Consider the following 14,245-nt stretch of genomic DNA (forward strand, 5'->3'; position numbering starts at 1 on the left):
TTTATATAGCGCCAGTGCTCAAGGACGCTTTACCAACAGCAGGAGAACAAGAAAAACAATAACCTTAAAAAGGAAGAGAAAATGGGAGACTAATAATACATTAAAAGATTGACAAAAGACATGAGAACAAGTGACAAAAGAAACTCATTCCTGTCTTTCAATGACTGCTTTTGTGCGTTTAGGAGAACTAGGCAGCACACTCAGGGCTGCAAGATGGATTTAATTTAGTAGCCTATTCTTAATATTAAAATATATCAGTATGAAAACCAACCTGTTTGATCCTGCAGATCTTCCTGTTTGACTGTGAATGTCTCTTCAATCTTCACATCTTCACTCTCCTCTTTAATAAACTCCATCTTTATAACAGTGTGGAGATCAGTCGCTTCAGCAGGGTTTTTTTTCTCTGTGTTTGGACACTTTATCCTGTTAAAAATGAACAAAACAATGAACAGAAACAAAATAATTTCTCTTCAACACTTGCTTCAATAGTTTTTTTATTTGAGAGTAATTAACAAAAAGAAATCAGGTGAAACGTTTAATTTAAACACTTATTATACACTTTTCTGTTGTTTTATTCAAACAACAGCCTTCAGTTACTGAGAATAAAACAGAACTACGTTGTATAAAGGGTTAAAATAATATTTCCAACAGCAGGAACATAATATAGCATCGTATAAAAAACTTAAAACTTTAGAACTTTAACTTTAAATCAGTTTATATCTGTAAACGTTTTAAAACAAACCTTTCTCCAGTTGAATCACAGCGACGAAGCTGCGCTGCCTGATGACGTCACGCGCCACAAAATAAAAGTCTTTTTTGTTTAACTTTTTTGCCACAATCTGTTGCAGTCATGACTTATTGATACATTTCTCCCATGGTTTTCACTTTACACTTTGTCTGCTCTCTCTCTCTCACAAACCTTAAATCTAAACATTTTCTTAACTTTTTTTAATCCACTTTATAATGACTTGTATGTCTACAACACTTTCTATTAATATCTGAGTCCAAATCTCATCCTCATAATTATGACCTCTTCTTTTCTATTTCTACAACTTCATAGGCCTATATAGGGTTTCTTTTTTCACATGAATTGTTTTCTCTTATTATCTGTGTTCCACGTTTCCTGCCATTCTTTAGCAATATCTGTAGTAATATTTAATTTACCTTTACTTACATAAGCATTGAAGGGGTAGTTCACATAAAAATTACAATTCTGTCATTTACTCATCCTCTACTAATTTCAAAACTGTTTCTGCTAAATGCAAATAAAGAGAATACAGGGGCAAAAAACAGCCACTGTATGGTTCAACAGTTCCTATGGACTTGGGGGAAACCAGAGCACCTGGAGGAAACTCATGCGAACATGGGGAGAACACACAAACAAAAATGTCAACTGACCCAGCTGAGGCTCAAACCAACGACCTTCTTGCTGTGAGGCGATCAGTGCTACCTACTGCACCACAGTGATGCCTTACATGTATAATTATTTGAGGTATTAAACTGGTATTGGATAAGAACTTCGCTTACAAATAGTTGTTATTTTTAAAATGTGTGAAAAAGCACCATTCAGATGTAGCGACTGTATTGATCTGGGCAATCAAGCATGTATTGTTATAGACTCTATGCTTATTTGTCTTAAGAGATGTTAGGCAGGTCCTGTTCATGTAATATGTTCATGTAATAGTCTATCAAGTTGGTATTGGCATGAACAGCTATATCTGTCAACGGGTTTCTTATATGTTAAACGGTCCTATTCAGTTAATGATCAGGCAGCTATTAATAAAGATGACCGCACTCATTGATGATTCTTTTATTTAAATGACTATGTGACGCAGATATTTAAAATTCATTGTTGCAAACAAGTTACAGGAGTAAGTACAGTTGTTGTTGTATGTGATGTTCACCACTGTAATAACACCATAGTGAAAAAAGAAGTCTGAGAAATGCTGTAGTTGGTGTAGGTGGAGCAGGTTAATCACGTTAAAAGTTATGCATTGTGTAGATATGAAAGTGAACTCTTGTCGTTGAATTATTCTGTATAAACTATACAATAAATTTACTAGTGATGTAATTATTTTCTAATTATAAATATTTAGATGCACCACAGTATGTGATCGCTTTACTGTGTTAAAAGGAAAAGGTTTTGTCAGAGTATCTTATATATGCTTCTGTGAATGTCTATGCATATTTGTGTGCACAAACACAAGTAATAAATAGAGAGAAAAACATCTTTAATTCATACCAGGTGAATAAGAGGATTTCGGGAAAGCTGAGCTGCTCACACATGTTCTGTTCAACTAAAAAAAAAGGAAAGAAAACAAAATTGGCACAGAAACAAGTTACATTTTGATAGTTACAATTTATAAACATAAAGTGTTTACAGTCTTCCAGAAGCCAGTAATAAGCTGCATGTGCTTTAAGATAAATAAAGGACTCTAAACTCACATAAAGAACAAGTTCAGTAATAAATAAATGACTAAAACTCTGCTAATAGTTAGCTCATGTCAATATATTGACTGAACTTAACACAAATAAAACCTCAATGTGAAGTTTATAAATTGTTTCTTTCAACGAATGATAATATATCACAGTATAATAGTATACATCTTCTATGACTATTATATAAGTGAATGTAGTTGTGTGTATTGAGACATCGGATTGAGTTTTCAATGCTCATTTGCATCTTTACACAAAGAATTAAGCCAAGCAACTCTGAGAAACTTCTACAAAAACAACACACAACTCTTGCATTACCTTTTAACCAGGCTTGGGAAAAAAAATTAAAATGTGTTTCAAATCAAAATACCTCAACATACCTGTATCAACATTAACTACAAAATGCTGCAGCCACAATAAAAAAAAGCTTCAATTAATAGTCCTATAAAACAACAGCAACAAAACAAATGAAGATGGCTAAATTCAACTTATTTTCCCAATACAACATTATTTCTCTAAAAACTGGTTTGTAAAGCAACTGAACCTCTCATCCTCCACAGTAATGTGTCTCCCAGACCCAGACTAAAGACCCGGGACCAGGCCATATCTTGAGCTGCTGCTGCGCTGATGGTCGTGGGGAGTGGAGAACATGTGTCTGATTCCAGCGACGCTCCAGGGACAGACGAGTCTTCATTGAGGCCATCTTCCAGCCTCCACCACGGCAACTGAAGCTCTGCACAAGACTTTTGTCCAGCGGAGAAATTAAAATGGTCGTGCCCAACTGAGTCTGGTTCTCTCAAGGTTTTTTTCTTCACTCCCATCAGAAGAAGTTTTTTTTTCCCTCTCCGCTGTCGCCACTGCCTCGCATGGTTCAGGATTGGTAGAGCTACGCATCAATGAATTGGCTCTTCAGTGTTTGAACTCTCAGTAATGATTAAATAACACTGAACTGAGCTAAACTGAACTGAACTGAACTTAAAAACTAAAACCTGAACCACACTGTTCCAGTTACTGAACCGCACGGTTCCAGTTACTATGACCATTTATGTGAAGCTGCTTTGACACAATCTACATTGTAAAAGCGCTATACAAATAAAGCTGAATTGAATTGAATTGAACTTATTTTCCCAATACATCTTTATTTCTCTTTAAAGCTATGGTTCGTATAGCTGCTAAACTTCCCATCCTCTGCAGTAATGTGTTTTGAGTCTTCACTGTTGCCCACTGCTCATTTGCATCTTTATACCAGCATTAATGGGGGCCAATTGAGTATTATCCAATCACATTCCAGATCAAGTAGGTCAGCAGGGTTGTATCTATATATTCTGCGTTCTTAACAGAAACTTCATTGGCTTATTTAGCTATAAGTCAAAGGTATCAAAAATTCATGATCAGGCAGCTATTAATAAAGATGACCGCACTCATTGATGATTCTTTTATTTAAATGACTATGTGACGCAGATATTTAAAATTCATTGTTGCAAACAAGTTACAGGAGTAAGTACAGTTGTTGTTGTATGTGATGTTCACCACTGTAATAACACCATAGTGAAAAAAGAAGTCTGAGAAATGCTGTAGTTGGTGTAGGTGGAGCAGGTTAATCACGTTAAAAGTTATGCATTGTGTAGATATGAAAGTTAACTCTTGTCGTTGAATTATTCTGTATAAACTATACAATAAATTTACTAGTGATGTAATTATTTTCTAATTATAAATATAAAGATGCACCACAGTATGTGATCGCTTTACTGTGTTAAAAGGATTATTTAGCTATAAGAGAACAACTTTGGAGGACAAACTACGATTGTTGGTTCCTACATTGAGATTATTACCAACAACAACCTACAAAGAAAAACCGACTGAGGCCATTTCTCATCCCACTTCTTCATTGAAGACTGGAAAGGTGAGTTGCACATTCTGAATTTACACTCAAATAATATCTGATTGCTGACATTATAAAATGTAAAATCTAAACATGTGCATGCATTGTTCAACAGTGTATTAAGTTTTTCAGTCATTTTTAAAAGCTTTTTTACAACTATTTGGTTATGTGTTTGTTTGTTTGTTTTGGTTATAAATATTGATTTTATACTGACAAATCGACTGTAGCCCAAATAAGTTTCAACCTATTACGTATATAAATTTATATAAAAATTTGATGTTTCCACATTCATTACAAATACAAAACAAAAAGCAGATAAATTATAAAGTGGAAAATGAGGGAGAAATGTATCGATAAGTCATGACTCATAATTAAGAGTGAGTAGGGGGAAAAAGTAAAAAAAAAGACTTTTATTGTGGCATGGTGGTGTGACATCATAAGGCTCCGCCGCTCCCACACTGTGATTCAACTGGAGAAAGGTTTGTTTTAAAGCTTGTACACAGATGTAAACAGACTGATTAAAATTTCAGTGTGTTCATTTAATGTTAGATGTACCTGCTGTTGACAATATTATTTTAACCCTTTATACAAAGAACTACTATTTTACTCACTGTAAGGTCTATTGTTTGAATAAGATAGGATCAACTTTATTTGTCCCGAGAGGAAATTCTTGTCTTGTGCAAATAAGTGCTACAACGTTGCTGTAAGCAGACAATAAAATAAATCAAACAAACTAAACAATTAAGAACATACCTAAAAAAAGATTGAATAAAGCAACAGTAAAGTGTGTGATAAGTGTTTTAGTGAAGGTTTAATTTATTAAATAGCATATTGTCACTCTATTCCAAGTATACATCAATAAAATTTGAAAAATGGAGTTCTAGTTTACATCTGCTGATTTGTGGCTTTTGTTGCTTGCTCAGACTTACATAATTTCTGTTTGTTAATGACTCATATAAAGAAACTGTTGAAGCAAGTGTTGAAATTATCTTGTTTTTGTTCAGTGTTTTATTTATTTTAAACAGGACATTTTTTTATTGTTATGTTCATATTAAACAGGATAAAGTGTCCAAAGGCAGAGAAAAACTCCTGCTGAAGTGACTGATCTCCACACTGTTATAAAGATGGCGTTTATTAAAGAGGAGAGTGAAGATGTGAAGATTGAAGAAACATTCACAGTCAAACAGGAAGATCTGCAGGAACAAACAGGTTGGTTTTCATTCTCAAACACCAAGGCTGTTTCTCAATATGCGTTCTTCAGCGGTCTTGCGTCCTCGTGTTCTCGTGAAACGTCATCATCAGCTGCCTAAGTTCAGTTCCAATACTCAAGACCGCAAGTACGGAGGACGCGTGAAACTTCCCGGATGTGTTCTTGAAATCGAGGACGCACCAATGCAGACTTCAACAGCGAGCTCGCTCTGGAAGTCCCGGAAGTCATTGCGACTGGAGGTGGGAAGCGCAGCTTTTTATTTAGATTTATTATTAAAGTTCAGAGATATTACTTATTTACCTCAGGAGTTTCCCTAAATGAAACGGTGAAGGTAAACATTAACATGAACATCTTAATAAAGGAATAAACACATTAATTGTGTTTGTTTGATGAAATTCGTATTAAAATTTGTTTTATTTATATTGTGCAGAGTATATTTAAAATGTTTTTATGCAAAGTATATATTTTGAAGAGGGGGGAAACAATAAATCGTTGCATGAAGGCTGTAATGTTTAAATAATTACCATTTAAAACGCGTGAAGGTCACATGACCATCAGGAAGAACGCAGCATCCCATTTCTCAAAGGACGCGTTCTCTGCCCTCGCGGTCTCCTGAGTTCGTTCTTCCGAGGACACCTGGCAAGACCGCACTCTACAAGAACGCAAGTCCATTCTCTGCGTTCTTGGAATTGAGAAACAGCCCAACTCAGTCATTTGATCCTCATTCAGATATATTTTAATTATAAGAATACTAAATTAAATCCATCTTGCAGCCCTGAGTGTGCTGCCTAGTTCTCCTAAATGCACATAAGCACTCATTGAAAGACAGGAATGAGTTTCTTTCGTCACTTGTTCTCGTGTCTTTTGTCATTATTTCAAGTATTATTAGTCTCCCATTTTCTCTTCCTTCTTAAGGTTATTGCTTTTTCTTGTTCTACTACTGTTTGTAAAGCTTCATTGAACACTGGCACTATATAAAATAAACAAAAACCATAAATTAAAAGCGTTTAACTGAGCTGACGATATTTGACCTTCAGTATTCTCACAGTGTTGCAGTGATAGTGTTAGCTTAGTACTTTCCACTTGCATATGTCCCATTGATCCCAATTCCCCTTTTTTAATTAACCTCATGGGATTAAACTTGTTTCTAATTGTTACTAGTTCTCACAGATAGTATCTGAATTAGAATTACATCATTATCATAATAACTAATTACCAGCGCTATTGTGTTTAAACAGGGTTTCCATGGAGTCTTAAAATGTCTTAAATTCCAAAATCAAATTTTTAGGCCTTAAAAGTCTTAAATTTACTAATATTGTGTTGTAGGTCTTAAATCTTTTTAAAACAAGTCTTCATTTTCCATTGTTCATATTTTGTTACCCAGTCTGGCCAAAACCCACACAATCACCAACAATCCATCTCAATAAAACTTTAAACTTTTTTATTCAAAAAGGTAATTTTAGCTCTATTTATCATAATGGTTTTATTATTTTCCTTACAATAACATTTGTTTAAACGTGCTCCTCATATTTACTGCTGAGGACATCGACCTGGACAGATTGTTGTGCATAGATTTAATTTATTATAGTTTTTAAAACTTTTGTTAATTTTTTTATTTTAAAGATAATTTATTTAATTTGTAGAAATTTAAAGTTTATTTTGGAAAAAGAGTGTGTGGATACAAGTAAAGCTTGCAAAGCTTTATTTACAAGTATTATTGCAAAATAATAATATAATATTTTTTTATTATAATATTTTTTTGATAGGACAATTACAAAATCTGGGCCATTTGAAAAGATCTTTAGCCTTTAGCCCTTTATGAGTCTAAAATTTCATTCATGATGGTCATAAAAGTCTTAAATTTAACTTGGTGAAACCTGCAGAGACCCTGGTTTAAGGTATGTCAGAAAACATGTATGCCCCAATTTTAAACATGCTGAATGAAATTAACACTAAAATAATTAATCATCATAAAACCTTGTACAGTATTCTAAACTATGTTGATGTTTTGGGACGACGTGAGACAAAACAAACAAATAATAGTGGAACAATAACGTTTAGCAATACCAGTGGCGGATTTAGGCATGGGTAATGTGGGCGATTGCCCAGGGTGGGATTTTCCTGGGGGCGGCAAAAAAAAAGTCCCCTAGTGAAAGCATTTAGATACGATTACTTTATGCAAATGTATTCATTAAGAGTGGCAATCTCAAAATAAAGACATTAGGGGCCATTTACATTTGGCATTTTTTGCACGTGCGAGTTTTTTATTCTCAATGTGCAACTGAAACATCGCTTGTGAAAGCAAAATGATGCATGCGTACAGAAAACCAGCAACTCACACATGCTCCTGTGTGAATCCCGGTTGTTTGCATGCACGCCGAAAAAAAAAGCGTCGCTCATGCGCCATGAAATCGAATTAACAGCCTTTTGTGCAGAAGTGTCAGCACACAGCGAGTTTTGCATAGTTTATGTTAAGTGTATGTAATTTAACGATGGTGTTACTTTCACTAAGCATGGCTATAAAGCAGAAAGGAGGGATAAAGAGTCAGGGAGGTAAGACAGGTCTAAAGGTCTAAGACAAAAGATAATTTGGTAACACTTTACAATATCTACACACTACAAACCATTTACTATGCATTAGCAAATACTGAATTCATTATTTGTTTAGCATTATCTGTTTAGCATTAACTCTAAATTAATAAGTGTTATTAAACAGTTTTTAACTGCAGCTACATATGCTGTATTTCAGACTTAAACGACATTTATAATTTGCTTAATAATTATACTTTCATACTTTGTTAAGGATTAATTTCCTATTACTAAATTAAGTATGGGGAGTTAAGCGCAATGTTTATGATAAGTGGGGGCGGAGCGGGCCAGAATCTTGGTGGCAGCAGGTCAGATGACTGTCAGACCAAGGGGAAATGTCCCTATGTCTCCCTATGGCCAGTTCGCCCTTGAGTTTTACTGTTTTCTATTGTTTATTATTCTTGGTCATTTCTCCAATAATTGTAAGTTTTAAAACAATACCATATGAGATCAGGTCACTGCTATGATATGATTGACAATTTATGTATGTCACTGTTTGTCATTGTGCTCTGTTTATTCTGAGAGCTGAGGCTGAGTATTCGAGAGCTTTTAACTCTTGAAATGATTAACTCCGCGTCATTCTAACACTGAAGAAACAGAATCCTGTGTTATCTGTAATCTCCTTTCACACTGTTCATGCTATACCTGATGTTCATTAACAGACGTTTCACAATCACAAACCCCGGCTTAACATTTTTATTTGTATATTTATGTTGTCACTGTCCCTGACTGGACAAACAGCAGGTCATCTTTTTAGATGGCATTTCTGCATCTTGTCGGATTAACAATATCTGCAAATTAGGAGAAATACTAGCCTTTTAGAAAGAAGCTATTATTATACCAATACCTAAACCAGGAAAAGATCATTCAACTAATTATCATCCAACAGCACTTACCAGTTGCCTTTGCAAAACAATCGAATGAATGATTAATGATCGATTGGTGTGGATTTAAAAAAAAAAACAGAAGATTAATAAATATCAGTGTGGGTTTAGAAGAGGGAAAAGTACTCTTGACCATCTTATACGATTAGAATCTTTTGTACGAGATGGTTTTATTAAAAAAAGAACACATGCAAGCAGTTTTTTTTTTAATCTGGAAAAGGCCTTTGACACTACCAGGAGGTATGGTATTTTAAAAGATTTAACTCTTGAAATTATTAACTCCGCGTCATTCTAACACTGGATAAACAGAATCCTGTGTTATCTGTAATCTTGTTCCACACTGTTCATGCTATACCTGATGTTCATTAACAGACGTTTCACATTCGCAAACGTTTTGGTTCGCAAATGGTGTTCCAGAATAACATTGTTATTTGTATATTTATGTTTTTCAATGTTCCTGACTGGACAAACAGCAGGTCATCTTTTTAGATGGCATTTCTTGTCGGGTTAACAATATCTGCAAATCAGGAGAAATACCAGCCTTTTAGAAAGTAGCTATTATTATACCAATACCTAAACCAGGAAAAGATCATTTAAATAATTATCGTCCAATAGCACTTACCAGTTGCCTTTGCAAAACAATGGAACGAAAAAAAAAACAGAAGTATATCATTAATAAATATTATTGTGGGTTTAGAAGAGGGAAAAGTACTCTTTGCCATCTTATACGATTAGAATCTTTTGTACGAGATGGTTTTATTAAAAAAGAACACATACAAGCAGTTTTTTTTTTTTTTTTTTAATCCGGAAAAGGCCTTTGACACTACCAGGAGGTATGGTATTTTAAAACATTTACACCAGATGGGTGTTTGAGGAAATTTGCCTAATTTTATTGCAATTTTTTTTTTATTCAATAGAGTTTTTCGTGTGCGTATGAAAACTATATTATCTGAATATATGAGCATATATAGCATATATGAGAATCAGAAGTGCCCCAAGAAAGTATACTATCAGTAACACTATTTAGTATTAAAATTAATAAAAATGTAAATGTTAATGGGAATAATATATTTTGTAGTTTATATGTAGATGATTTATGTATTTGTTATAAAGGGAAAAAATATGGATACAATCAAGAGACAAATTTAAATATGTATAAATAAAATATATGACTGGTCAGTTTTAAATGTTTTTAATTTTTCCAAGTTAAAAACTGTATGCATGCATTTTTGTTTTTAATGATCTATGCATTTAGATCAGGAGCTTTTTTAGATAGAGAAACTATACAAGTTGTGAAAAAGGTAAAGTTCCTAGGAATGAGTTTTGACAATAAGTAGTGTTTTATTCCTCATATTAAAGTATTATGAAATAGATGTTTTAAAACAATCAATGTATGAACTTAATCTTAGAAAGGTAAAATAAATAAATAAATTAAGACCTCTGTAATGAAATCCAAGACTTTGTATAAATGTGTACACGTTAATGGACCAAACACAATATGATCTGATTTATTTTACATTTAAACAATTTATTTTTACATTTTATCAATTTGCATCAAAATGTGTAGCCAATGTTTCCTGTGTCTTCTCACTTTTCAGCTTTTGATGAGAGTTTTTAAGACTTAATGAAAATAATGTTTTATTTATTTATTTTAGACTTAATTGAAGTGAATGAGGGGAGTAAAGAGGAGGAACATCATGTCAAAATTGAGGAAAAAACCTATTTACAGACTGATGGTATTTTGAAAAGGAGAGACAAGAACCGTTTCATCTGCACTCAGTGTGGAAAGAGTTTTGGAAGAAAAGACAATCTTAAGATTCACATGAAAATACACACTGGAGAGAAACCGTTCACATGCACTCATTGTGGGAAGAGTTTCAGCCAATCATCAAACCTTAATGACCACATGATGATCCACACTGGAGAGAAACCATTCACATGCACTCAGTGTGGGAAGAGTTTCAGGAAGTCATCATCCCTTACTCTACACATGATGATCCACACTGGAGAAAAACCATTCACATGCACTCAGTGTGGGAAGAGTTATTGCCAATCATCACACCTTAATCAACACATGATGATCCACACTGGAGAGAAACCATTCACATGCACTCAGTGTGGGAAAAGTTTTAACCGCTCATCAGGCCTTTATCAACATATGAGGATTCACACTGGAGAGAAACCATTCACATGCACTCAGTGTGGAAAAAGTTTTAACCGCTCATCAAACCTTTATAAACACATGAGGAACCACACTGGAGAGAAACCATTCTCATGTGTTCAGTGTGGGAAGAGTTTTAACTTCTCATCAACCCTTTATCAACACATGACAATCCACACTGGAGAGAAACCATTCACATGCACTCAGTGTGGGAAGAGTTTTACCTGCTCATCACGCCTTCATCAACACATGAGGATCCACACTGGAGAGAAACCATTCACATGCACTCAGTGTGGGAAGTGTTTTAACTTTTCATCAAACCTTAATCGACACATTAGGATCCACAGTGGAGAGAAACCATTCACATGCACTCAGTGTGGGAAGAGTTTCAGCCAATCATCACACCTTAATCAACACATCATGAGCCACACTGGAGAGAAACCATTCATGTCTAATCATCTTGTTTAATCCCGCCCCTTTTCGCAGTGGCGTACAACAGAATTTCGCATACTCAATAGTGATGGGAAGTTCGGATCATTTTATTTACTGATCGAGATGAACAAATCTTTTTTCGAGTCATTTCGTTAATTTGGTTCAATTTGCCAAAATATTATTAAAATGTTACGAATTGCTTCCAAACACATCTACAACTAGCCCAGAAGGTTCATCACACAACAAATAAGTCATAAATAAATTATAAGAAGAAGAAAATAATAATTCAATGTTTACCTGCTCTTTTGTCTATAGGTATTGTTGTCTGTTTGCTCAGCTCACCTCTTCATGTCTTCAAATGTCAGTGGTGCGTTCACGTTACAATGACAGTCACATATAATCTTAACCAATGTACACAGTCTGAGCCGATAGGAGCCATGATAATTAGTTCACCTTTCGAGTCTTCTGGTTCTTGAGTCGTTCGTTCATCACGTGACAGAATAACTCAAACCCGAGGACTCGAGAGGTGAACAGATCAATTCTTTTTCTGGCTCTAAATGCGTATGATTGGCATATAAATGCATATGTTTGGCTGTAGTCTTTCATGTGGTGAACGAACGACTCGATAGAGGATTCGAAAAATTAACTGATCTTGTCTCGCACTATTCAATTCAATTCAGCTTTATTTGTATAGCGCTTTTACAATGTAGATCATGTCAAAGCAGCTTCACATTGTGCACATGAGCGAATTAATGAATCTTTTAGTTAATCCGAGTCATTCATTCATTTTGTCACATAACATGAAAGAAAGCATAAGAAATGAATTATTTAATAAATCAAATAGTCTTTGTGAATAGTTTTGTAACATATGATGCTGCCAGTATTACACACTTAAACACTGTTTAATTGTTGTTTATTGTTTTATTATTATTATTATTTTACCAGAAAAGCTTTTATAACAAATCAGATTACTTTATAAATCCCGACAATAAAATAAGCAAAAGAAAAACAAAATAGTGCACATCAAGCTAGGCTTTTTAATAAATAAAAACAAGTAAGCTTTAAATTAAATAACACGTTTGTGCCATAAAATCTTTATATGAAATATGGCAACTCTTCCCAGTAGATGTTTTTATGAAACAGCAATTTAAGTGAAAGATATTATAAATAAAAATACAAAAGCCACAGGGCCTAATGAGCTTAACAACTTGACTTGAGAATAGAACAGTGCATTTTTTAAAAAATTAAAATTAAATAAGCTTTAAAACAACACTGTGTGGCTTTACTTGTTGGACTTGGCTTAAGGTTTGTTAGCATTTAAAAACACAAGCTCTGAACCTTTGGTAGGCTGAGTCTGTTTCTTCTTTTGTCATTAGTTGTTGTCGCAGGATAAAAGATGCTAAATGAGTAAATGCAAATGCAAACTTTCTTTATACAAATATTAGACCAATACATAAAGTCTGCATAGAAAAACATTATTAAACAAAAATGGGGTATAAATGAACAAATTACAAATCACTTGTAATTGTAGAATTTAATTCATTTATTGCCTAGCTTAGTGTTTGTTTTCTGATAGCAAGCCAGCAAATAGACAAATCAATATATATATATATATATATATTCAAAATATATATACTAGATATAAACCACATATCCAGTAGAAAAAAGTAACAATAACTTAGTGACCATAGGACAGAACTTTTTTTATTTCTTACAAAATGCTTTTTAGGTACACATTGTTTGATGATTTTATGAAAAGTTTCAAATATGATCATATGATGCAACAAAATTCAGTTTTACATAAATATTATTGACTGAGGTTCTCGTTGCAGAGTACAGTGGAACTACAGTTTAAGATCAGAAATGCATATAATAATGTAAGGATGACTATATCTCTCCATAATATTAAAATCTGCAAACTGTTATGGAACTCCACACACGAGACAAGACCATGAGAATGGTCAGGCACTAAAACAATAAACTTTCCAATGTGAGAAGAAGATCAGCTAGAAAACCAGTTGTTCAGGTTGTCTTGATCATGCATCCTGAGTCGCCCTCTTTGCCCTGGACTTTACCTTCTCCACCAGAGCAGCTCACTCACATTCCACACCGAATGTTTAAGTTTTTAATATGGTGTATCTTGTGGCTTTATATTCATGTTTGGTGTGATTTAAAATGTCTCTGTGTGATTGATAAAGAGGTCTTAATTTCACTGTAATATTTTACAATCTCCCTTATTTCAGTTAATTTGGGTTTTGACTTTAAAAAGATCTTTGCCAGATGCTCCACTCCAGGGAAAATGGTCTTCGCATCAACTCATGACCAGGCAAGAGTCTTGGTGAAGCTTTTATTGTGTTGAATTTATGATGATTTGAATATTTGGGCAAAGGATGCAGAATTGTCCGTGTGATCCTGTAGTCAGGATACCCCATTGCAGGTTGTGAGTCTCTGAGCTCTGCATCAGGACTTATATGCTGCAATGTATTTCTTCATGGTCAGGTATTCCTCTTTAACTCTTAAATGTATCTTTGAGTAATTGATGTTGTACAATCTTGATTGGCTTATTTTGTTTAATTATGTGAACTGGAATGGAAAATCTTTTTTCTGACAAATAAATGTGAAATTCTTGTTTGACTCTAATATCTCCTGAA

At 34.0% G+C, this 14,245-nt stretch overlaps 1 protein-coding gene across 5 annotated transcripts; it reads left to right on the forward strand.

The window, feature by feature from the left end:
- Positions 1-4,208: 4,208 nt before the first annotated feature.
- Positions 4,209-14,234, forward strand: LOC137491439 (uncharacterized). Of its 5 annotated transcripts, none has more exons than XM_087250352.1 (4): positions 4,209-4,339; positions 5,378-5,527; positions 10,657-10,907; positions 10,992-14,234. In XM_087250352.1, exons 2-4 carry the CDS (start codon positions 5,443-5,445, stop codon positions 11,628-11,630), a joined length of 975 nt encoding a protein of 324 aa, XP_087106478.1. In that variant the 5' UTR covers positions 4,209-4,339; positions 5,378-5,442; the 3' UTR covers positions 11,631-14,234. The 5 variants fall into 5 exon arrangements, with proteins under 5 accessions (XP_087106478.1, XP_087106476.1, XP_087106479.1 ...); XM_087250353.1 differs by lacking the exon at positions 4,209-4,339 and adding an exon at positions 4,765-4,797; XM_087250350.1 differs by having other exon boundaries at positions 10,657-14,234.
- The last annotated feature ends 11 nt before the right edge of the window (positions 14,235-14,245 follow it).

This window comes from Danio rerio, chromosome 4, assembly GCF_052040795.2.
Source record: "Danio rerio strain M-AB ecotype USA chromosome 4, GRCz13ab, whole genome shotgun sequence".
Taxonomy (NCBI): domain Eukaryota; kingdom Metazoa; phylum Chordata; class Actinopteri; order Cypriniformes; family Danionidae; genus Danio; species Danio rerio.

Bases quoted from the DNA above. Each gene is read 5' to 3' on its own strand.
- LOC137491439 (XM_087250350.1), top strand. From the start codon at position 5,443: ATGGCGTTTATTAAAGAGGAGAGTGAAGATGTGAAGATTGAAGAAACA. The intron at 5,528-10,656 runs GTTGGTTTTCAT...TATTTATTTTAG, and splicing joins AGATCTGCAGGAACAAACAG to ACTTAATTGAAGTGAATGAG.